The following is a 24052-nucleotide window of genomic DNA, read 5'->3' as shown; positions in this document are numbered from 1 at the left end:
TTATTTTTTAATTAAAGTATCTTTTAATAATTGATACGATTTTTTCAAATCTTTTCTAAGACGGGGTAAGAGAGAACGTTGGTGGCATATTTGTCTCTCTCTGTATATATAAACTTTTAATCGTGGAGTCGCTGATTTATATCTTCACTTATAATTTAAATATAGAATAAAATGACCATTTAATAACTCAAAAGGTACTTTTATAAATCTTATATATTGTTTTTAGTGATCTTTTTATTATTAGGATATAGAACAAATGACCATACAAAAAACTCAAAGGGTATTTTTATTTATCTTATATATTAATTTTTTTTTGAAGAAAATCCATAAAAAAAAAAAATAGAAATAGTCTACTAGACCAAATTTTATAGCAATACATCTCACTTGGTATTTATCGAAAAGTCCAACAGCTAAGGCATGGGACAAAAATATTTTATAAACAAATAGATTGATCGGTGACTTAAATAATTAAATTTGTTTTCTCCAAAAATAACATTTATTGCCTATGGGAAATAAGTTCTAGTTGATTTGTGACGATTTAATCGTTTACTCTTTTTTTTTTTTTTAAATATCTCATTTTGTCATCATTGAGAAATTAGTTTTACTTATAAATTATGAATTCAAGATATTTCAACAATTGTAAAGTGTGATACATTGTCTATGAGACATCAATTTTAGTTATATTGACATGCATATAGTTAAATATGTATCAAATTCTTACCTCATATGCTCCTAAGATATGCCCGACATGTAATCAAGCAGTGCAGAATCAGAATTTTTATTAAGAAAATTTAAAACATAAAATTTAAATACGTTTATATCTATTATATATACGTAAAAAATCATATATTAATTGTATAATTTTCTACCGAACAAGGTCTAGAAGACCCTTTTTGGCCCTTGCTATCTCCGCCACCTACTAACTTGTAACGACTCTTATTTTGACAAGCCCACTTAACCTCATTTTTCTTTGGGAAAATTGCATGTAACAATAAATTATTAACTCAAATTAAATGTCATAAATATACTTTGATTTAATTGTACCCCATAGCAAACTATTGATATTTTTGGTGGAATCTCGCTTACCACTCTCGTTTGGTGGCAGTTTCGCTCGCCTCTCTTGCTTTTTTATACATGCACAAATGTATTAAATGTGTTTGTATAAAGCGAGAGAAAATTGTATAAATACATATATTTTCGTTCTCCTCTCTCCCTTCTCTCAGATCTCGCTCGTCACTCCCCCGAATTTCGTTCGCCACCCTCGTCTCTCTCTCTTATACAATTAGAAACGAAATATATAAATTGTGATTCTGTTTGTATAAAGCGAGAAAAAATTGTATATACACATGCAAATACATATATCTTCGTCTTACACACTTATAATTATACAATACAAATATTCCACTGCCTATTTTTCTTTTGTCTTTCTCTCTTTCTCGTTTTATACATACACAGATTATACAATTGATCTTTTATGTACAACTGCTTTCTTTTGTATATGTATAGCAAATTATACAACTGCCTTCTTTGTATATGTATAACGAATTATACAATTGTTTTCTTTGTATATGTATAACGAAATATACATATTTATGTTTGCTATAGAACGCAATTATAAAAATTTTGCTATAACATACAAATATAATTTTTGTATTTGTTATATGTGAAAGTTGCTCTTTTTATTTAAAAAACCCAATAGGCCCAATGTTTTATCTTGACAAGTCAATAGTCCTCATTTTGATGAGCCCATTAAGCCTCGATCCTATTTTGACAAGCCCAATTGATCTCTATATTGTGGGTGAAGTGTGTGATAATCGGATTTTAATGTTGTCATTTGATTTGTGTTCCTTTTTAATTTTTTCTGCATGTGTATTCTACTCTATGTGTGAAGTTTTTATACAGCTAACGTTCAGATACATAGAGTTAAAATTTAACCATCGTTGACTACTGAAATTCAATCACGTAAGAGAAAATATATGAATTTAAGCTATTTTTACAAGTTTCAAACAGTTACGTATAAACATCATTCATATGTAATTTCTATCATTTTATTTGAAGCTCGATATTTTTCAAACTCTAACGTCAGATATCACATATTCAAAATAAATACATGTCGAAAAAGAATTAAACGATAAACACAAATTAAATAACGATATCAAAATAAACTACACCACGAAAAACAGGTCCAAAACTTCGGTTCGACACCGATCCAGACGAATATACCGAACCAAAAACTTACCGAAAATGACAATTACAGTCCTCCAAAAATATCTAATTTTCCAAATAACGACAAAACATTTTGGTACTTTTCAAAACAATCCCCAAACTTTTCCAATTCCATCGCACTTTTTTTCCAGTGGACAAAGCTGTTTGGTTTCTCAGAAAACTAACAACTTTCCCACTTTGGAATTTTCTTTACCTTACCTAAGAAGGGTATTAATTTGATTCTTGTGGGAAGGAAGAAGGATCAAGAATGGCGATTTCGATTTCTGCTATGAGTTTTGGAACCTCAGTTTCTTCATATTCTTGTTTTAGAGCTAGGAGTTTTGAGAAGTCATCAGTTTTATGCAATTCCCAGAACCCATGTCGGTTTAATTCTGTTTTTCCGATTCGGAAATCTGATGGGGCTTCACGGTGTTCTGTTTCTAGGTAAATTATTGCATAAAGTTCTTGTTTTTATGGTAAATCAGCTCAAAAATATGATTTTTTCCCCAAATATTTGCTGTTTTTTGGGGTTGTCGTTTAGTATATTTTTGTTGGAATTTGAAATTGACAGTTGTGGCTAAGAGAATTGATTTATTTCTTTGGTTATTTAGTTTGTGTCAATTGCAAATGATTAGCATTCAATGATTAAAATAAAGGCAACCCGATGCACTAAGTTTCCACTAGTTTTACGCCATTTTACAGTAGCACAACTCAAACTCGTGACCTCTAGGTTACCTAGCAGCAATTTTACTAGTTACGACAAGGCTCCATTCTTAATGGATATTTCTTAAAAGAATTTTGCTATGCATTTACGAGTTAAAAAGGACATTTAGTTAGTATTTGAATCTTGCAAATGATTAGCATTGAAAAGAAGTTCTTGTGCTTTTGTTGCTTAAGAAGATAGTTTATATAGTATTAGAATGTAATGAGCTCAAATAGAGCCGAATGAATATAGAGGATCTTGTAGTCGACTTGAACTAGTTTGGAATCGAGGCAAGTTAATTGTTTGACTGCTTTTTTGTAGTAATTTGCAGGTTGACTGACATTTTCTTGAACTTCACATAGATGAATGACGTCCTTCTCTCCGTTGTACAATTGTCTGCAGGAAATCATGTAGAGTTCGAGCAACGTTGTTACAAGAGAATGAAGAAGAAGTGGTTGTGGAGAAATCTTTTGCACCCAAGAGTTTTCCTGGTAATGTGGGAGGGGGAAGTAATGGGAAGCCACCAGATGATTCATCCTCTAGCGGTCTAGAGAAATGGGTTATAAAGCTTGAGCAGTCTGTAAATATCTTACTCACGGTAAGTATTACTTTTTCTGAATCTAATTAGTGTCTTGTAAATTTCTTTTCAACTCAACAACTGGCATCTTCGTCGGAATTGTGTGTCAATTAATATCAGTCCACTATGGCTCGACCTTAGAATAAGTTAATCTTGGCTATATGAATTCATGCGGCATGGTGCCAAAAAGTTATTTCTTTTCACTATTAAATACACAAGGGCCTACCCTTTCTCCCTTTCCGTAAAAGAAGAAAACACAACTAGATATGATCATGGTTTATGTTAAAGTTTCTGTTTGAATTACTTTAGTTGCAACTTGAGCAATGCATCGGAATTCGGTAATAGAGTGTGCAATTTCATCTTCTTCTGATATGTATTGTAAGTTTATGGAATTGCTCTGTGCAGAGTGAATAAGTTATTTTCTGAAATTGATTTTATAGTATCATGTGATACGTTGATGAAAAGGTGTTTGACAGTATTTTCTATTAGGAACATCTTTATTGCAACAGGTTTACTGCTGAGTAGCTTTTCAATATTTTCATTTGGTTTGAAATTTGTCTGATTTCAAAATTATGCCTGATAATTTCAGGATTCAGTGATAAAGATTCTTGACACTTTGTATCACAACCGAAACTATGCGAGGTTTTTTGTTCTGGAAACAATTGCAAGAGTTCCTTATTTTGGTAAGTACTATTCTTTCAAGCTGCTGATTGTTTTGTAGTACCTAGATCACTTTTCAAACGTCTTCCTGTAAGATTGGAAAGGGAGTTCTGTTTTGTTTTTTTGCTCACATGTAATTACTACAGTACTTCCGTAGTGCTACCTTTATAATACTATCAACAACAATAAATACCTAGTGTGATCCCATAAGTGGGGCTCAGGGAGGTTGGGGTGTATGCAGACCTTACTCCTACCTTGGAGAGGTAGACCAGTTGTTTCTGAAAAGACCCTCGGCTCAAGAAAAGCATTTTCAAAACAGGTTTGAAGGATATATGAGCAAAGAGCTCTGATGAAATTACATAGAAAAAACAGAGAAAAATATTGACAACAAAGTAGTAACGATAATACAATCACCATTCTCTCATAAGGAGATCACTTCTCAAACGTCTCTTTGAGTTTAGGTATATATTTAATTATTTATTCTACTTGTTTCTTACCTCTGAACATACACTCTAACTTGGCCATCGAGCAAGAGATATGATTGTACCTTTCTAAAGCAGGTTACTGACATGCTTCTTTTCCCCGTTGAAGGCCATAAATATCTTTGAGCGATTTAAAGAGACCGAATAACCCTTTCTTGATTTATTGTACTCATGAAAGATATTATTGTAAATCCAACTTCTAATAAAGACATGTGTGGCCATGTGTTCATAACAGCATTTATATCGGTTCTTCACATGTATGAGAGCTTTGGCTGGTGGAGAAGAGCAGATTATATGAAGGTGCATTTTGCTGAAAGCTGGAATGAGATGCACCATTTGCTCATTATGGAAGTAATGCTCCTTCTTCTAACTTCTTGATTTCCTTTCAATGCATCCAAGTTTTATTTTCCTCTCTGCCTTTTAATTAAACTGATGAGCATCTGTCTTTCCGGTTTAGTGAGTGAGTTGTATATGTTCTGTCTTAACTAGCCATAGTTTATTCAGAATGAGTTAAAATGTGAAGAGCTTGATGTTTCGTTTTCTCCATGTGCAAGTTTGAACTTTTTGCTGGAAGAGTATATTACAGCTCATTTACTTATTTACTGAAAGAATAAACTTTTTCTCTGGGATGGGCTTGTACAAATTTGCGCATCAATGTAATGAACGTATATGTCAGGCATCACAAGCCCTTAATTTCTAGAAATTTTATTGCGATATAATACCAATATTTCTTTGTCTTGGTATTAATGGTAATTGTGGTTCAACTGCAGGAATTAGGGGGAAATGCTTGGTGGTTTGATCGATTTCTTGCACAACATATAGCTATATTCTATTATTTCATGACAGTCTTGATGTATGCTTTGAGCCCGAGAATGGCATGTAAGTTGAAATATTAAGATCTGATTTAATCATGTTTCTGCAACGTACCCGTGTTCTTTCAATGCGTCTCTGTGGGTTTAGCTTTCACGGTTTATCCATTCACTGTTTCCCCTGGCTTTTGTACGAGTTTCATCTTTTCATTGTTGTTGTTTTTAGGGGAAGCATTAGCATTTTTTAAGTCTTACTTTATTTAAATATTTGGGGGGAGGAAGGCACTTTTGATATTTTTACCGTTCTTTGCCTGGCTTTAAGTTCTTTGATTTGTTTACCTGAATAAAATTGGTGATTGGTCACGATTTTATGTTTGATAAGGCCCTTAAGGAGTGACTGGTGAGTTTTTTCATGTATGGCCCATTATTAAGCAGTGTTATCAAAGGCGCGCTTTAAGCCCTAAAGCGAGGTTCAAAACGTGTTGAGCGCTTCGCCTCGCTTTATGTGCACTTAATGTTGTCATCAAGGTTCCAAGGCAAGCATTTCCTTGCCAATGAGCCTCTTATGAAGAATTTGAAGCTAAACAATTGATATTTCACTCTATCGTAATTTTTTTCAATTTCGTTGGTTGTTATAATTATTAGTTTTGGACTAAACATATATATTTTATTCTTTGCTCCCTTTGTGCCTTTTTTCGTTAAAGCCCACGCTTTATTTGCGCTTTGCGCCTAAAGCCCCTACAGACCTTAGAGCTTTTTTGCGCTTTTCGCCTTTGATAACACTGTTATCAAGACTAATATCGATACATTGATTGGTGTTCCTTCAATTTTCGCAGATCATTTCTCTGAATGTGTGGAGAGCCATGCATACGAGACTTACGATAAATTCATCAAGGATCAAGGAGGTAATTTTTTTTTAAGAAGTTGAATAGTTTGAACAACAAAGTTGCACTGATGGAATTAGAAGTGCTAGTTTCTTTAAATTTGTTTGGCCGTTTCTCGAGGATATGCTGTACTATACTTCAATTTGTTTGTTTCGAACTCTTTCCTTTTTGGCAACTCTTTAATACCAACATTCAGCAATGCATGTTTAAGACCACGAGAATCAAGGGCATTTTGGTACGAACAAATTGAAGCGAAGGGAGTATATATTATTAACTAATATGTAGTCCGAATGCTTCTGCAGAGGAATTGAAGAATTTGCCCGCTCCAAAGATTGCAGTGGACTACTACACGGGAGGTGACTTATATTTATTTGGTGAGTGTTACATATCTTCCTTAATACTCTCGTGACTCGATATCTATCTGGTTCAGTAATCTAAACCGTTTTGTGATTGCATCAGATGAGTTTCAAACTTCACGAGAGCCTAATACTCGAAGACCAAAAATAGGTAAAACACACACCTCATATACCTTTAGTAAAACCGTTTTTAGACAAGTGAGAGTATAATACTGATTGAAGTCTTGCGTTTCCTGTTTAGATAATCTCTATGACGTATTCATGAACATTAGAGATGACGAAGCAGAGCATTGTAAGACGATGAAAGCCTGTCAAACTCACGGGAGCCTTCGTTCTCCACACACAGATCCATGCGATGATTCTGAAGATGATACAGGGTGTTCCGTACCTCAAGCTGATTGTATAGGTATCGTGGATTGTATAAAGAAGTCAGTCACCGATACTCAAGTAACCAAAAGGTAGGAAAAGGAAAAACGCGGACAAACTATACTTGTATATACTAGTATAGACAAAAAAAAAAATACAAAGATATAGGTACATGTTGTATCTTTTTGTCTGAGGTAGAGATGTTTTGGATAGTTTACCTCATGTAAGCTCTCCTTACTAAGATTGTTTTTATATTTAGAATTTGTACCCGAAACCTGTTATAGGTGGATGGATCTTGACAACTTTTGGATATATCGACTCCATGAGCTTTTTACACACGCAACAATATGTTACCCTTTAGCCCGTGACAAGCTCAGCTACAGAGTTAAGTTATGTGTACATCATAATAGGAAATGAGATTGTGCTCCATGTTTCTTGTTCGCGGAGATGAATTGATATATTTATTGAATACGTTAGATGAGCTTGAAACCAGAGTTTTGTGCATCTTCAGGAAAAATAGATATGAATACTAAGTTAAATTTAGTATTTTGAACCAATAATAAAAATAAAATTCGATTATGTGATGCATAGTTACATGATGAAGCTACGTTTTGGGACTATCTTATTTTATTATAATATTATTGTAGCAAAAATATCTCATAAAGTTCTCTGTACTCCAGATTTTTAGGTCATGTGGAAGTGTGCAAATTGTACTTTATGGTAGATTTTGAAGACACATCTCCAAGTCATCGTCATAAAAGTAAAGACCATAAAAAAGTTGTTTGTCCTTTTCCCCTCTCATATTTCCAAATTTTTTTATCGAGCGTTCTATATTTGCATTAGAATATATATTCAATTTGCGATTACTATTTAAATAAGAAAAAATGACAAAAATTTTATATTTAAATTCTCTTATTATCATTATTTCCTATTAATTTTAGGATTTTTCAAAATTTCTCTTTTTCTCGCATCAATTAATGTATTTCGGGCATCAGAGTATCATGTATAAAATGTATCTCTTTACCTGTCTAATTTCGAAAAATTGGTTTAATTAGTTCAAAGATATCAAACGAAAAAAGACAAATGGGGGTTATTCTGTCAAAAAAGGGGGGGGGGGGGGGGATGTACATTTGCTTGAAATAGTTTCGAAATAAATGTTTTGCGCCTTTGAGCCCGCATAGAGCTTGTAATTATACTTCGCCAAAAATCTGATTGTTGCGAATAGCTTTTAAAGTCATTTTTAAAATGTATATATATCTTACTTAACGATTAATGTATCTCGCGCATCAAATTAATGTAGCATTATTTATATTATTGTATCAATTTGAGAAATTTTCGTAATTATAAACTAAAAGAAACAAATAGTAATTTTTCTGTCATTTACCCTCTAAATAATCATACATATAAAATACGTAACATTTGTAATTTCTTATACTCCAAAACAATTCCAAATAAATTGTGTTTGATCTATTGTGTGAAAACAAAATATTCCAATTACATAACGTGTAAGGTCTATTAAAAATATTTTTTATTGAAAAAAAATATATATCTAAAACTTAAATCGAAAACGATGGATCGCCTTAACAACTTTTTGGTGGTTGACTATATATATAGTTCATACATGGTGTAACCCTAAAGTAGAATTAGGTTTGTTGGCCATGTTACACGACTCATAATATTTTCTTTGTTTTTATTGGTCCACGTTTATCATATACTAGTGGAAAAATAAAGCAGCCAATAAATAAAAATAATTAATATCGTGTCTCAGTCAGTAGCCAATAGTTTTAGAAAATTTATTTGTGTAGCTCTCCAAATTGTCTCATGTCAAAACTATATATTATATCACCAACAATACCATGTGAAAATGTTGAGGTCCTAAAAGTTTTTATGTAATATTATTATTTTTTTATAGATAAGACCATAAATGATAATTAATTAATATTCCACAAGAAGTGTAAGTATAGTACGGTTGAATATAGTAAAGAATATAGTTAAATAATAAAAATGTATTATTTCTATGGGTAACTTTTATATATAGCAAATAAAATTTTTATATTTATATGTTATAGCAAAGTTTACATAATTGTGCTTTATAGTAAATATAGAAACTGTATAATCTGCTATACATGTACAGTTGAAGCAAATTGTATAAAACGAAGTATATAAAACAAGAAAGAAAAAGACACTTGGGTAGAGAACTGTATAAAAACGAATTGTATTATTATAAGTGTATAGAACGATTATATACAATTTGAATTTGTATAAAATGAGAAAGAGAGAGAGACAAAAGAGACTCGACAAGGAATATACAATTGAATCGAATTGTATAAAACGAGAAAGAGAGAAATTAGATACAATTTAAATAGCTAAATTTTTATATGAGATAGTTACACACTTCAATATGGTATCAAAGTCAACGAAAGTATTGACATTGAATCTCATTGTCACTCATATTAAAAAGTCGTTAATGAAACATTGTATTTTCGTCACTAAAAGAATAATGATAAATGTATAATCAAAAGATGATTATTAGCTATTAAGCAGTTCTATTTAAGGAAAAATGAACATTATATTAATTGATGATATTGTGGATTAGTCAAGCCACTTGTTTTAGAAAATTGTATTGCTCTCTTTCTGCCCTAATTTAAACTTTAAATCTATTTAAAGTAAAGAAAATGTTTATTCTATTAATGGTGGGATTAGTTTAACACTTTTAATTAGTTGATGGAGGTACGCCACGTCATTACTTTTTTATGACATGGTTGAACTTCAACGTAGAAATTTTATCAAACTTGTCTAACACTACAAATATATGTTTTCACTTGAAAATATCAATTCGTCAAATTTATCGATTTATATCCATCTAAAAATCAGCAAATACTATATATAAATTTTTGATTGAACTCATAAGTAAATCCCTAAATTTATTGAATTTCTCCCCTCAGATATTTTAACTGTGTCATTTTCCTATTAAATCATTGAACCACCTATAATTTGTTCCCTTTAAACATCTTTAATTGATTTTGATCGAATTTTCTATTGTAAATGTCTTCAATTGTGTTTTTATTTTAATTTTTTTTTATTAAAGAATGAAGACAAATTTCTCCCCAAAAAAGAGAAGAATTTCCCTTGCTTTCTTTTTGCTCCGCTTGTGCGTGGCACTCCTTGCTCGCGGAGCGGCATACCGAAAAAAAGAAAAGGCCCTCTTAAGAGTTGAGAATCAAGCTAGAGCATTTAGAACTCAACATATGTTAGTTTCATTTATTTTCTAATGACTTGAAATAAAACATAATTATTCTCGAACATTTTCACTATCAATTGAACTAATGAGTTTTGAAACAACATATGTATCCTCTACTAATACCCCTCAAAAAATTTATTCCACATCATCCAACGATATATGTTTAAAAAGAATAAATTATGGGCGGTTCAATGATTCAATAGGAAAATGACATAGTTGAGATACTTGAAGGAAAAATCTAACAAGCTTAGAGATCTGTTTATGTATTTGACCCAAATTTATTCATAATACACATTAATATCTTACTGGAAAATGCTATTTTTTGAATGTCTCATCCGAATTTGATTTGTCGATAAAGATTTTTTGATTTTCTTTTGACGGAGATTCAAAAATTCATATTTTAATTTCCTTTTAATTTCTAGGTGAAGTTTCAAGGATTTTATTTATTGCACTTATGTATAGTCCCATTTTCTATTATAATAATTGATGTGAGAACAAGGTTAGCTAGAAATACATTAAATTGTAATGTCAAATTCATAGTCAAACTTGTGTATCACGAGACTCCATGCATTTAATAGCGATAATTACGTACGGTCCAATACGCATATATAAATCTATGAAGATTTTAATCTATTTTGTTATGCATAATATGATTTTTTATTTATTTTCAACTCGTAACGCTTAAATTAGTCATGAATTTCATCACTATTTTAACCTTTTATTAATAGTTTACATTGTGTAATTATTTCTTTGGATATATATATATATAGTTTAACAATTAAAACGTATTTACTAAAAGTAAGTAAAAGTTTAGCAAAGTTTATTAAGTAATAAACCACTTAATAACGTTCACATTACATGATTAATTTATCCTAATTTACTCGTAGAAAAATGTAAAGATGCATCGAAAAACTTTATAGATGCCAAAATGTTTGTAATTATTACTATTCCATTCTTTTAATTTTATGTAACATTTTTCAAATTTCAAAATTTAAATAAATTAATGTTTGATTTAAAAAAATGAAAATGATCACATAAATAGAAATATATGAGTACTATTTAATTAGGTATCTTATGATATTTTAGTTTACAAGTACAAAATCAACTAGACTTGTAATCGAGCGGTTCCTTCATCATTGATTAGAAGTCTCGATTTAAAATCCCTAGATGCAAAATCGTTTTTGTTTGAGAGCGTTTTACCCTCACTTCGAGGCTTCCCGATATAAAACACAAGATTTAAAGTCATTTTTTACTTTCTTAAATTCAGATAAAGTCAAAACCAACAAACAAATTAAAACAAAAAAAACATATATCTTCAATCTTATTTTTAAGATTATAAATACATAAAATAATAAATTTATTTCTCTTAATTTATTTAAATTACACAAATAAAAATGAACATTTATTTTTTAACGCTTAAAAAACTTAAATGTAAAACTTAAGAAAACAAATTTTCGGCTTGATTTTTGTTGGTTATTGAAAACTATATAAATCCAATTGAATAAAAAAAAAAAAAAAGAAAAAAAAAAGTATAGTTAATTATTATTATGAGGCGGTCACACTAACAAGTCTCTCCAGTTTTGAAAAAACACCCGTTCCCCGCCAACGTGGTCCTTTTATACCCTCACAAAAATACAACAAAATAAAATCACACATACAGTACTCATCTCTCCCATTCCAATTTGTACTACCAAAAAAATATATATCATAACAACAATTATGTAATCGTCGCATTGTAACAGATCGATAGATTTGAACTTTGTTCGTATTTGAACTGATCAGTTGGATCGCGCGGAGTGTAATGGGAGGAGGAGAGGGTAATTTAGTGGGAGTTTTAGTGCCGACTGTGAACGCCGGTGAAACTTCAGCTCCGGCGGCTGGGACGGAGGTGGTGGTGGTGAAGACGGAGGAAGAGGAGGTGGATAAGGATATATTGTGTCCGATATGTATGCAAATTATCAAGGATGCGTTTCTAACGGCGTGTGGACATAGTTTTTGTTATATGTGTATTGTTACTCATTTGCAGAATAAAAGTGATTGTCCTTGTTGTTCTCATTATTTGACCACGAATCATCTTTATCCTAATTTCCTTCTTAATAAGGTGAATTTTTTATTTTTTTTAAAGCTTTTTTCATGATTTTGAATTTTAGCTAGATCGGTGAAGGTTATACTACAGTGATACCCGTGCTTTAGCTGAATAATTACACCTATAGGGTGTAATAATCACATTTGTGCTCATATTCATGAATTTAAATGTTTGATTTTGAATTTCACGTATATATGAGTGTGATAATCATTTTTGATTGGAATGTATATGAATGAAGGTACTAAATGTGTTGTATTGTGTTGATCGGTGAGCTGTGTAGTTTGTTTAGGGCAGTAGGGGAGTAGTATTTTTTGAATTTGGGGGAATTTTTAAAGCAGATGAGATGAATTTTGGAATTCTGGTGCTTCTTTTGTTTTAGTAGAATTGCAATTGTTCTTCGTTTAGCAATGTAGATTTACATGCCTTGGAGGAATGTGGTTTTGCCCTGTTTTTGTTTATATTACTGAGAAATGCGCTGGATTTGTTGAAGTTTTTTTTTTTTCCATTGTGTAGTTATTGATGAAGAAATCTGCTCGCCAAATGGCCAAAAGTGCTACACCTGTGGAACAACTGCGCCAAGCAATACAGCAGGTCAGATATGCATGAAAAGTTAAACAAGCTTTCTTCGTATCGTTGTACTCTTGTAGATGAACTAGTGAATGTTAATATGATGCTATATGTTGTAGGCTGATGTTGGTCTATTTCATTACAATCACTTTTTAGGTTGAGGGAAAGATATTATGAAGTCGTGAATTGTGAGAAACTAAACGAAAATCGAATATCTGAGCCTGTATGTCTTGAAAATGAATACAATTCACCTGCAAGTATTAGCAAAGATGTTGGTTAAAATACAAGGGCTGGTTCTTTAGGTAGAAAACTTGTAGGTTTTTATTCAACTTAGTTTTTGTGGAGAGCGTCCCTAACATTCCATTTCAGCAGCTCTTTTAGTTCTATAATCTCCGATGATTTTGCCTTTTAACACTCTCTGTCATACTCTTCGGGATCATTTCCATATAGCTGTTCAGGATTCTCATTCTGATTCTTAGGCAGGGATGCGAGGTGTCTGTTAAAGAGCTGGATAGTCTATTATCGCTTCTTATGGACAAGAAAAGAAAAATGGAACAAGAAGAAGCTGAAACAAATCTTCAGATTCTGCTCGAGTTTCTCCAGTGTTTAAAGAAGCAAAAAGTTGAAGAGCTTAATGAGGTTTTTTCTTGAACTTCTACCGACTTTACACATTGCCATTTTTGGTTTGAATTCATCTGTTGTCATTTGGATACTTATTGTACTCTATTCTACTTAATTCACATCCCTCCGACAGGTAGAATTTGCTTTCCTTGTACTATATCTTTGAAGTCTAACTAGAGAAAGTGTGTTCAATAGAATATTATAACAAGGAAAGGAACATGATTTCGTTAGTAGATACCTGGAGCTTGCCTTTTCCCTTGCAAAGAAAGGGAGTTTGCATAATTACATATTTGTCTATCATCTAAAAAGATTAAACTCATTGAAGTATCTTCCTTGTGGACGTATTTCTTTTCATTTTTTATCCATTCAAGAGAATGCTGTCATCTTTTATGTTTAATTTCTTCAAACTATAGGCTCCTTAGATGCTGGCAATTTTATAAACCTGTGGTATAAAATAGACTATCCTAATCTCACCTCTCTCTGCACTTCTTCTAGATCCAAAATGATCTCCAGTACATTAAAGAAGACATAAATGCTGTGGAGAAGCGTAGAATAGAGTTGCATAGGACAAGAGGTAGATATTCTGCGAAAATGAGAACGCTAGTAGATGATTCATCTGCAATGACAGTCAGGCCTCCATTGAGAGATAAGGGAAGTGGTGCAATTGTTTCTAGTCCTGTCAATTTACAAGAACAAGGTCGTGCTGGCACTTCACAGACCAGGAATACTGATACAAGAGCTCCTCGGAATTCTCAAATTGTGCAACGGAAGGATGACAACCACGGTGGATCAGATTCACAGGATCTCAATCAACCTGGAAAGTCATTAGCAAGGAAACGGCGCGTTCATGCACAGGTTAATTCAATAACTTATTGTTGTGCTTGTTGATGGTCGTGTTAATGTTCGTATGCTCTCTCTTAACATGTTCAATTGTCAACAGTTCAATGAGCTTCAAGACTGTTACCTACAAAAGAGGCGCTATTGGGCAAGACAGTCGCAGAAACAGGGAGAAAGGGTAGCAAATATCAAGAATAGAGAAGGTTATTCTGCGGGACTTGAGGATTTTCAATCTGTTTTGTCTACCTTTACGCGATACAGGTACATCAGTTCATCTTATAATGGTAGTATTGGCTGCAAATTATCCTAAATATTTGGGCTTAACTTTCTTTCGACTGTGCTTGTTGAAATAGTCGTCTGCGTGTTGTTGCTGAACTCAGGCATTCTGACATTTTTCACTCAGCCAATATTGTTTCGAGGTAAGAAGTTCATTCTCAGTACTAGGGATAATCGGTTATGAGAAACAGGACAGGTTCTACTCTTATTAGTAGTTTTTTCCTGGATTCATTTTAGTCAAAACCTTTTTTGTGTGTTCTGCAAAGCAACTAAATTTCCTCTTCTTGACAGTATTGAATTTGACCGAGATGATGAATTATTTGCTACTGCTGGGGTATCACGAAGAATTAAGGTCTTCGAGTTTTCATCAGTAAGTTCATGCTTCTTGTGAGCTTCTTAATTTCTTCTAAGCTTCCCACATGAAAAATTTCTGCTAGTAGTTGAATAATTGTTCTATTAATTGAACTTGATTTCTAGCTCCCTTTTTCTTCTCATATAGGATTTTGAGATTTTTGCATGCTAGATGTTTTCGGATAAATTTAACTGTTTGTAGTTGAATTTTTCAATAATTTGCTAGATGTGAGATTCTTATGAGTTCTGCTTTTCTTTTGGCTGTAATGTTTTTGTTATTTCAAAAGATACAATTTGCTAATCATTGTATGTTCTCTTTATCAGGTGGTAAACAAACCAGCTGATGCGCAATGTCCTGTTGTTGAAATGTCTACCCGATCTAAACTAAGTTGTTTGAGTTGGAACAACTACACTAAAAACCACTTAGCAAGCAGTGACTATGAGGGCATAGTAACGGTTTGGGATGTTACAACTCGTCAGGTAGTATCATCTTATATCTAGATAATGAAAAACACCTTCATATGAATCTGCAGTTTATATCTGATGGGATAAGATTTAACACTCTCTTTTCAGAGTGTGATGGAGTACGAGGAGCATGAAAAACGAGCATGGAGTGTTGACTTTTGTCGTACTGAACCTTCTATGCTTGTATCTGGTAGTGATGATTGCAAGGTAAAAAGAAATTCGGAACATGTGTTTTCTCAAGTTTACGTGCTTCCTAATTTGGTTTTCGGAAAGAAAATCATAGTGTTTCTGAATGTAAAAAAAATTTGACAAATGAGGTAAGATAAAATTGGGATTTATCTAATATCTTTCTGCTTGGAGATCTGTAGTCAGTGTACTAAGTCGAAAGAACAGAACTTGTTTTGGCGAGGCGCTATACTTGGAATGTGCTAATGAATTTCTCAACAGGTCAAAGTTTGGTGTACGAAGCAGGAAGCTAGCGTTCTTACCATTGACATGAAAGCTAACATTTGCTCGGTGAAGTATAATCCTGGATCCAGTGCTCACATAGCTGTAAGTTCACATTGAAGGTTCATGAGTATTTCATGTTAAACGATATATCTTCAAACTAAGGCGTGAACCTATATATATATATATATATATTGCAGGTGGGTTCTGCAGATCATCACGTTCACTATTACGACTTGAGAAATATTAGCCAGCCACTATACATTTTCAGTGGACACCGTAAAGCTGTTTCATATGTAAAATTTCTATCAAACTATGAGCTAGCTTCTGCATCAACCGATAGTACACTGCGTTTGTGGGACGTCAATGAGAATGTTCCAGTAAGTAATCATGCTCCCATCATTTTCTCAATCAGAAAGACAATAATCTAATTTCTAAGAGCCAGTAATATGTGAAAAACCAATTCATACTGAACCAGCATTTTCCTTGTTCTGTTTCTACTCTCAGCTGCGTACGTTTAAAGGACATACAAACGAGAAGAACTTTGTCGGTCTTACAGTAAACAGCGAATACCTTGCTTGTGGAAGTGAGACAAATGAAGTCTTTGTCTACCACAAGGTTAAGAAACTATTTGAGAAAATACGATTTAACATCGTTTTCCAGTGCTTAATCTGTTATTGAACTGTATGTGCAGGCGATTTCTAAACCAGCAGCTCGGTACAGATTTGTTTCTGATGATCAGAATGATCCAGACGGGGACATGGGATCATTTTTCATCAGTGCTGTTTGTTGGAAACGTGACAGCCCAACCATTGTTACAGCAAACAGTCAAGGGACAATAAAAGCACTTGTTCTTGCTGCTTGATCAAACAATCAAACTACACATGATCGATCCTATTGGAATGATCGATAACGTTTGACTGATGAGTAGGCTTGTTGAAAAGGAAAAGAAGTATGAGTTCTCCATTGTACATGAATGACCAGATTATTAGGCTAACATTGGTTTCCGATTTTGGTGGTTCCTTATAACGCCTGTTTGATGAGAACACAGATCTAGCTTTTGATCGTGTGTTAAATAGTAAACAACTACGCTTCAATCACAAACAAACTGATTATAGAGTAGTAGTAGTCACATAATTCTTATAGTTTGTGTATTCTCTCTTTAATGGGGCTGTATTTATACCTTATAATATATAGAGATCAGGATAGTAAAGTGAAAATTGTAGTGAAAACATGAATTTCACTTGCCTATGTAAAAATTAACTATTTTGCCAGCTTTACCATGTAAAACATTATTTTTCACACTTATTATCCATTTTTCATTTCTTCACTCACATAGTACAGAATTGATAGAGAGTAAATTTCATTTATACATTGAATTACGTTTTAATTTAATTGAGAACGAGTGATTAAGTGTTTTAGACACTTTTGGATTCAAATTTTTATAATTTTTCGGCATGTATTTTCAGACTCCCATTACATAAAATTTGTTACTTCCTTCATTCATACACATCAAACTCAATTAAAATACACATGAGGTTTTACGATTTATTGAGGCTAAATGTGTATGATAAAAGGAGGTGTGTGTAATAAGATTTTCAGGACATGCACTTTCAATTTTACAAAAATTGAGTCGGGAATGTCTAATAGAAACACTTTATCATGTGTTCGTGTGCTTAGCGGGATAAACTGTGTGATTCTAGTGTCTAAATAAAATTTACTGACAAGTTTAAGAGTACATCAATATATTCGCCTAGTTTGTGTACGGTACTTTTCCCTACAAGGATATCATGAATCAATGAGTTCCCACATTGGTATCAATCTATTACAATCCTCCTAGTTTATTCTAATTCAAAATCGATAATATGAGCAAACTTACGTAGATTCGACTTTATTATATGTTAATAATAGCGTCAAATCAATATTTATTAGAAAGGTACAATATGACTCGACAACTCGATTAAATAGAGTTGAAATTGATTTATCATGATTGACAAGTCATATGATGTCTACACATCTAAAACCATTTCAAAATACTTATATGAGTGCTCTTTTTCACTGTTATTTTTCATCCGATAATCGATCATTCAAAAAAAAAAAAAGAAGCTATAGTCATTTTGAGAGTTACAATATAACTTGACAACTCAAATATATAATTGAAATGTGACCTAATACCTACCATAGTTAATGAGTCATATATGATTCAACTATTACCCAAAAAAATATGCTATGATTAATAACACCTATCAATGAATGACAATTTCCAAATTGGTCACAAATCACCATACGTAATAAAATTTTATGAAGTGCACTATTTTACAAGTCTTTTTCGAAACTTTTGTTTCTTTTTGCCCATATTAAAAGTAAGTAGTGCCCACTATTCTTTATTTGTTTTTGTTCATTTTATCTCTAAACCACAAATACACTAAACTTTAACCGTCCAAAAAGGACTTTGCAAAATATGGACACCTTATCGGATACCTCAGTCCCACTTGGCTTCAACTACTTATCATCTTCCAATCAAAAACACACTTTAATATTGAATTGACTTAATATATTGTCAATTTGAATATTTGGCTAACTAGGTGTGCAGATCGAACTTGCAAAAAAATAAAATTTTTATTTAAATAGAATGGTAGATAGTTTTAGAGTATAAAATTCATAAAAGTATGAGAGTTAAATATTATTTTTTTTAAATCATTAACTCTTTAAAAATTACTACAATTGAAAAACAATTTTTGTTATGCTTTTCTTAAAAATTAACCTTTTAAACTTATATGGTCAATAAAATATAATATTTTTAAGCGCGATTTGATTTAATACGCAGAATAAAGTAAATAATTTAAAATTATGTTTAATACACCTTTCATTCACTATTTTTTGTCCTAATTTCTATTTTTATAGTCAAACTATAAGTACATTGACTAACATTTTAAGATGTATTTTTTTATCGTATTAATATATAAAAAATTACAATTTATAGTACTTTTTATATAATTTTTGAATACCTAAATTTTTTATTTAATATATCGAATCAATATAATCTAACATTAACTTTGAAAATCAATCAAATTATTTTCAAAAAACGTAACATGACAAATAATTAAACTTATACCATCAATAATATATAATATCAAATTATGATCCTAAATTTCTCATTTTATTTTATATATGCGTGATAACTTAATCTTTGTATCGAACAATCCTTCGATGTCATACTATCGATCTTATATAAATTATTCGATTTATCCCGTGATGTAAACCTTCACCCTGTACCCAGGCAGCGCAATTTAGCAGCCGGCCTTTAACCTTTATAAAAGGCCGAAGATCCGAAAAGATTCCATAGAATCAAAAATTCAGATTTATAAATATTACATTTTTTCAATTACTAATTAAATACGTATCTCCTTTTTAACTTGGCGCCAACAGCAGCAATGCGATTGGAGAACGGCGATCGATCCACGTGTCGTCCGATCGTTAATTCCAGCTCCGACGAAGACGACGACGGCGGTTTGCTGCCGGAGAGTTATTTACCGGTGTTGGATGGTGAAGGACTACTTGTTCCGCCTCTCAATTTCGCTATGGTTGATTACGGCGTTTTCCGGTCTGGTTTTCCTGATACTGCTAACTTTGCCTTTTTACAAACCCTAGGTCTTCGTTCTATCATGTGAGTGAGTTTGTGAATTCGACCGATCGGTTTCGTTACTTGAAGTTTCCTTTTTATTGATTTTTCTTTTTATTTGTTTGCATATTTTGTGTGTAGATATTTGTGTCCAGAGCGATATCCTGAAGATAATGTGGAGTTTCTAAATGCGAATGGAATTCGGCTTTTTCAGTTTGCTATTGAAGGATCTAAGGTTGAGGTTATTTTCCATAATGTATATCTCAATATCAGTATGATATAGAATGTTAGGATCATGTGATTGAATTGTCAGATAATAAGAAGCATTTTGTTGCTGAGTGATCCTGATCTGATTTTTCTGTGCTGGAAGCTGTTGTAAACCATTACTTTCTGGATATGTTAAAATAATTTTCGGAATGTAACGCCTAGTTGGTATTACAAAAATGGATAACGTAGTGTATAGTTAGCTTAATCCTCAGTCCTTTGCCAAAATGTCTCAATTGATCTTACAAGTTGTAAAGCATTACCAGAAAGACAAAATCAATTGGGGAAGTTTGGGAAAGGACTGAAGATTAGCCAACTATACACTATGTTATCCATTTTTGTAATACTAACTAGGTGTGATATTCTGGAAATTATTTGACTTATCCAAAAAAAAAAAAAGTAATGCTTTTATTCGTTCCATTTTCTTATGTCGGCTGATGGTGAAAAAGACATTGTTTTTGCTCTCTAGTTAGTTATTGACTTGTTTTCTAGTTATTAAGAAATGTAAAAATGGGAGTTAGTTGACTGATTATTTAGAAAGAGTATTTATTGGCATTGAATACTTTACTTTATATGTTTGTTAACTTCATTCTCATCCTTATTTATTTCATGTCTGAAGTTATTCTGATTTGTATAACAGGGAAGGGATTAATAATTAGTTTTGTGGAGGCATCTCTCTTCAAGGATCAATGTCAAAAGGTTTTGTGGTATTAGTTTGTAGGAGATGAGGTTATAAACTTTCATGGTCTAGGATATTTTTAGTCATTTAGCAGCAGTATGTTGGAATAGTCACAGACCCTTGATTTCTCCTTTAGTTGTTGTGGAAGTGAACTATGTATCTGGCCATCGTGGCTTTGACTTACAGAACTAGTATAAGTCATGTCAGAGTTTAAACTTGTCCTTTCAGTTGCATGGCCCATAAGATGTTCTTGTTTCAAAACCGTCTGCAAGTTTTCATGTGTTTATATTCATCAACTAGTAGTTGAGACAGTTCTGTGATGTGTTTGGGTTTCAGATAGCTGCAGACCTATAATAGGTTAAAAGTTTTTCACCATGGGGATTGTCACCTGCAGCCTCATGCTGAATTTGTCTCTATGATTCTCTCAAGGGTCTAGTATTTAAAGTTCCTCTCCCTCTTAAATTGCACTCTGCTTTTACAACAAAATGCAAGTATAGCTGCAACTTCCTACTATTGCTTCCTTCTTAGCCACCACTAAACATTACTTGTCACAGTTCATACTTCATAAGGGCCTGCTGCAACTGGTGCTACTTGATCATTTTTAGCATTTATTTTGTCTTCCTTCTATTTGTTTTAGCTTTTAGTTTTCCTCTGTTTCTCGATGCATGAACCAACTGGTTTTGGTAGTGGTGCACTACAGGTAATGCTGCAACGAAATAATTCATAACTTAAGAAAGGAGGTAGGGAGTTTCTTGTGGTTTTCCAAAGCCTGAAGAAAGATTGTCCAATTTCCACATTCTAAGTGAGAACAGATACATTCTAGTTGTTGAACCTGTTGGAGCTTTGAATTGTCTTGGAGAAAATCCTCCAATTGGTCTGTAGGAGAGAGAAATTTATACACTAGCAATATGTAATTGCATTCTTTTCGGATTCACCAGAAGCAGGTCATATTAGCTGTCCCACTTTACATCCCGAGTCCCAATCAATTGGATTGCTAAACTAGGAAGATCACTAGATGATTGACTGTGAAGAGAGAATCTGATGAATCTGCTGGTGTATAGTCATATTTGTCATGCCATTTGATATGTAGCCCCAATCAAGTCCATATGACTTCTTCTTTTCTTACCTTCTGATGTTGAGCAGCCTTAGAGGATGTCATATAGTTGCCTATCAAACTAGGAAACAATTGTATTTGTCATACACTCTTCTATGTTTTTAGTTTTTAATCATCATATGCTAGCTTCGATTTCTATCTGCTGTCCTGATGCTGGACAAAGCTACTCCAAATATTTTGGTCCATCTCTGTCTCCTCCACTGAGGCTTGATTGGTGAATAAAAAACGTCCATATATATTCTTGTCCTATAACCACTTTACCACATTGTATCTGGATATCTGAAGGTGTTGGTCAAGTGAAAAGACATTTTTCTATAATGGAGATGGTTTGAAATTTAATCGAAGTACTAATATGGTTGCAATCTATGCTGGAAGGGTACACATACTACAAACATTACTAGCAACATATATGAATGCAATTTCTGGTTTGCAGACATTTTAGAAATTTCATATGATTGTGCAAACCGTGTATATGAGTATTCTTATTGTTGTTTCTTTTCAACCTATCCACGGGTAAATTGGAAACATTTCTTTCTAGTTGTTAATATGACGCAAAAAAGTTTCATGTTGATTCGTACTAGACTATTTCTTAATGCAGGAGCCACCATTGGTTAACATCCCAGAGGAAACAATAAAGGAAGCTTTGAAAGTTGTCCTTGGTAAGTATGAAAGGTTGCATTTTATTATATCTTGCTATAGGTTTCTGTCCACTAGTTTTGCTAAATACTTTCTGTATTACAATCTCTCTCGATTCTTTTTATAGATGAAAAGAACCGCCCTCTGTTAATTCACTGCAAAAGAGGAAAGGTAGTCCTTCATTTGTCTTTTGTTTAAAATTCTGACTTTCTTTTTACATGAACCTTCACTCTCAACATTTCTGACCACCATTTACGTCTTGGTGGTAAATTATGCAGCACCGAACTGGTAGTCTTGTGGGGTGTCTCAGAAAATTACAGAAATGGTGCCTCACCTCAATTTTTGATGAGTACCAAAGGTATGCTGCTGAAAAAGCTAGAGTATCAGATCTGAGGTTCATGGAGTTGTTTGACATTTCCAGCTTCAAGCAGCCACCAACATTCTGTTCACATTCCCCGAACTAAATGGACAAGATATACAGGACGAGAGGCAATTTTGGCTTTGCATTTTTAACTGGATCAAAAAATTTGAGTTCAGTCCACCCCCATAAGTATTGGATTCCTTATATGAACTCTGGTTATGGTTTTCGCTAGTATCGGATTCTTCTTTTCATTTGGACATAGTCTCTCTCTCTCTCTCTCTCTTTGTAGAAAGTAGATGGCATCTGTTAGATGTTGCTATGGCCTATGATAAAAGGGTCTTATCCTTTCCTACTTTGAAAGTGTTCATTGGAGATGGATTGGGAATTGTAAAAGTTGTGCATTATTTTTGCTTATTAGAAGGAAAAGGGGAGGGTTGTGTTTTCTTCAGTGCACCTTCATAGTTTTCTCTTTCATAATACCTTCTGGTATAAGGTTTTGATCTATCAGATTCAGAGGAGGTGATATATTTTAAGTAGTTAAATTGTCTATATAATGAGAATTCGAGAACATGTAGAAAAGTTTTTTTCAAATTTTGAACCGAAAGTATCTCTATTTATTCAGATTTGCAACAAGAAGTCAACAATCATGAAGTTATAACTTTAATTCCAGTTCAAGTTACAAAATTGTGGAGTAAACTTAGTATATGAAGACTTTATCTCTACTTTATAAAAATACAGTAGGGGGAAAATGACTTCTCTCACTTATGACCGAAAATCATTCACCTAGAAAATGACTTTTATCGTATCAAGCATGGTTTGCAGTTGATATTAAAATCCCAACCTTTCTACTCGAAGAGTGGAGTGAGTTAGCTCTAAAAAAAAAAGTCATTTGATAGCAACTAAGATAGAATTGTCTTTACATTTTTAGTTATCAAAACTTTTTCCTCACCACATGAAAACGTATGTTATCATAGTGTTTTAGAATTATCAACTCTTTTATCTTGTGTTTTTTTATTTTATTTCTTTGGTATTCAATTTCCTATTTAGTATCCAACATACGTATTTTTTGAGCTTTGATAAATTTAAATTGTCTATTTTACTACAAAGCTTGTTTATATGCTCCTATTATTCTATTTTATTTTTTCTTCTTATTTTTAAAAATTCGTTGTTCTTTCCCTTTCCTTTTTCCCAAAGATTTCTCTTGTTTTTATGTGGACCTTTTGATTTATTAAAGTGGATTTATAATATGGTGTCTTGAGAACTCTCAAACTCATTATTTTACTCGTAAAGTTATGTTTCAAAGGTGTTCCTAAATCACAGATCAAACTATACCCACCAAGTTTATTCCTACGCATATTCTTATTTCTTACTCTACCTTTAATATGATAAATCTATTCCATGTATATAATTTTGAACAATAATAAAATTATTTTCGTATTGTAA

General features: G+C 32.5%; 3 protein-coding genes across 7 annotated transcripts; all 3 read left to right on the top strand.

The window, feature by feature from the left end:
• The first annotated feature begins 2339 nt into the window (after window positions 1–2339).
• On the top strand, window positions 2340–7385 carry PTOX (plastid quinol oxidase). Its single transcript, NM_001247582.2, is given in 9 exon segments — window positions 2340–2649; window positions 3311–3506; window positions 4075–4168; window positions 4863–4978; window positions 5398–5506; window positions 6273–6341; window positions 6623–6694; window positions 6780–6827; window positions 6918–7385. Coding segments are annotated over 9 exon segments (1101 nt in total). The 5' UTR covers window positions 2340–2473; the 3' UTR covers window positions 7139–7385.
• Window positions 7386–11852: 4467 nt separating this feature from the next.
• On the top strand, window positions 11853–17267 carry LOC101249698 (E3 ubiquitin-protein ligase COP1-like). Of its 3 annotated transcripts, none has more exons than XM_010314432.3 (13): window positions 11853–12384; window positions 12883–12960; window positions 13420–13575; window positions 14053–14412; window positions 14498–14655; window positions 14775–14813; window positions 14962–15040; window positions 15346–15501; window positions 15595–15693; window positions 15934–16038; window positions 16134–16313; window positions 16441–16551; window positions 16628–17267. In XM_010314432.3, the coding sequence occupies exons 1-13, from the start codon at window positions 12085–12087 to the stop codon at window positions 16796–16798; spliced, it is 1992 nt and encodes a 663-aa protein (XP_010312734.2). In that variant the 5' UTR covers window positions 11853–12084; the 3' UTR covers window positions 16799–17267. The 3 variants fall into 3 exon arrangements, with proteins under 3 accessions (XP_010312734.2, XP_004250243.2, XP_019066388.2); XM_004250195.4 differs by having other exon boundaries at window positions 14748–14813; XM_019210843.3 differs by having other exon boundaries at window positions 11934–12384; window positions 13416–13575; window positions 14748–14813.
• A 1858-nt stretch (window positions 17268–19125) lies between these two features.
• Window positions 19126–23207, top strand: LOC101249420 (inositol diphosphatase DSP1). Of its 3 annotated transcripts, none has more exons than XM_010314430.4 (5): window positions 19126–19600; window positions 19697–19790; window positions 22211–22271; window positions 22376–22419; window positions 22527–23207. In XM_010314430.4, exons 1-5 carry the CDS (start codon window positions 19368–19370, stop codon window positions 22710–22712), a joined length of 618 nt encoding a protein of 205 aa, XP_010312732.2. In that variant the 5' UTR covers window positions 19126–19367; the 3' UTR covers window positions 22713–23207. The 3 variants fall into 3 exon arrangements, with proteins under 3 accessions (XP_010312732.2, XP_004250242.2, XP_069147796.1); XM_004250194.5 differs by having other exon boundaries at window positions 19128–19600; window positions 19697–19796; XM_069291695.1 differs by lacking the exon at window positions 22376–22419 and having other exon boundaries at window positions 19181–19600; window positions 19697–19796; window positions 22527–22708.
• Window positions 23208–24052: the final 845 nt, after the last annotated feature.

The sequence above is a fragment of the Solanum lycopersicum genome, chromosome 11 (genome assembly GCF_036512215.1).
Source record: "Solanum lycopersicum chromosome 11, SLM_r2.1".
Classification (NCBI taxonomy): Eukaryota; Viridiplantae; Streptophyta; class Magnoliopsida; order Solanales; family Solanaceae; genus Solanum; species Solanum lycopersicum.
Note: the sequence above shows the minus strand (reverse complement) of the source record. Positions and strands in the feature narration are given on the sequence as shown.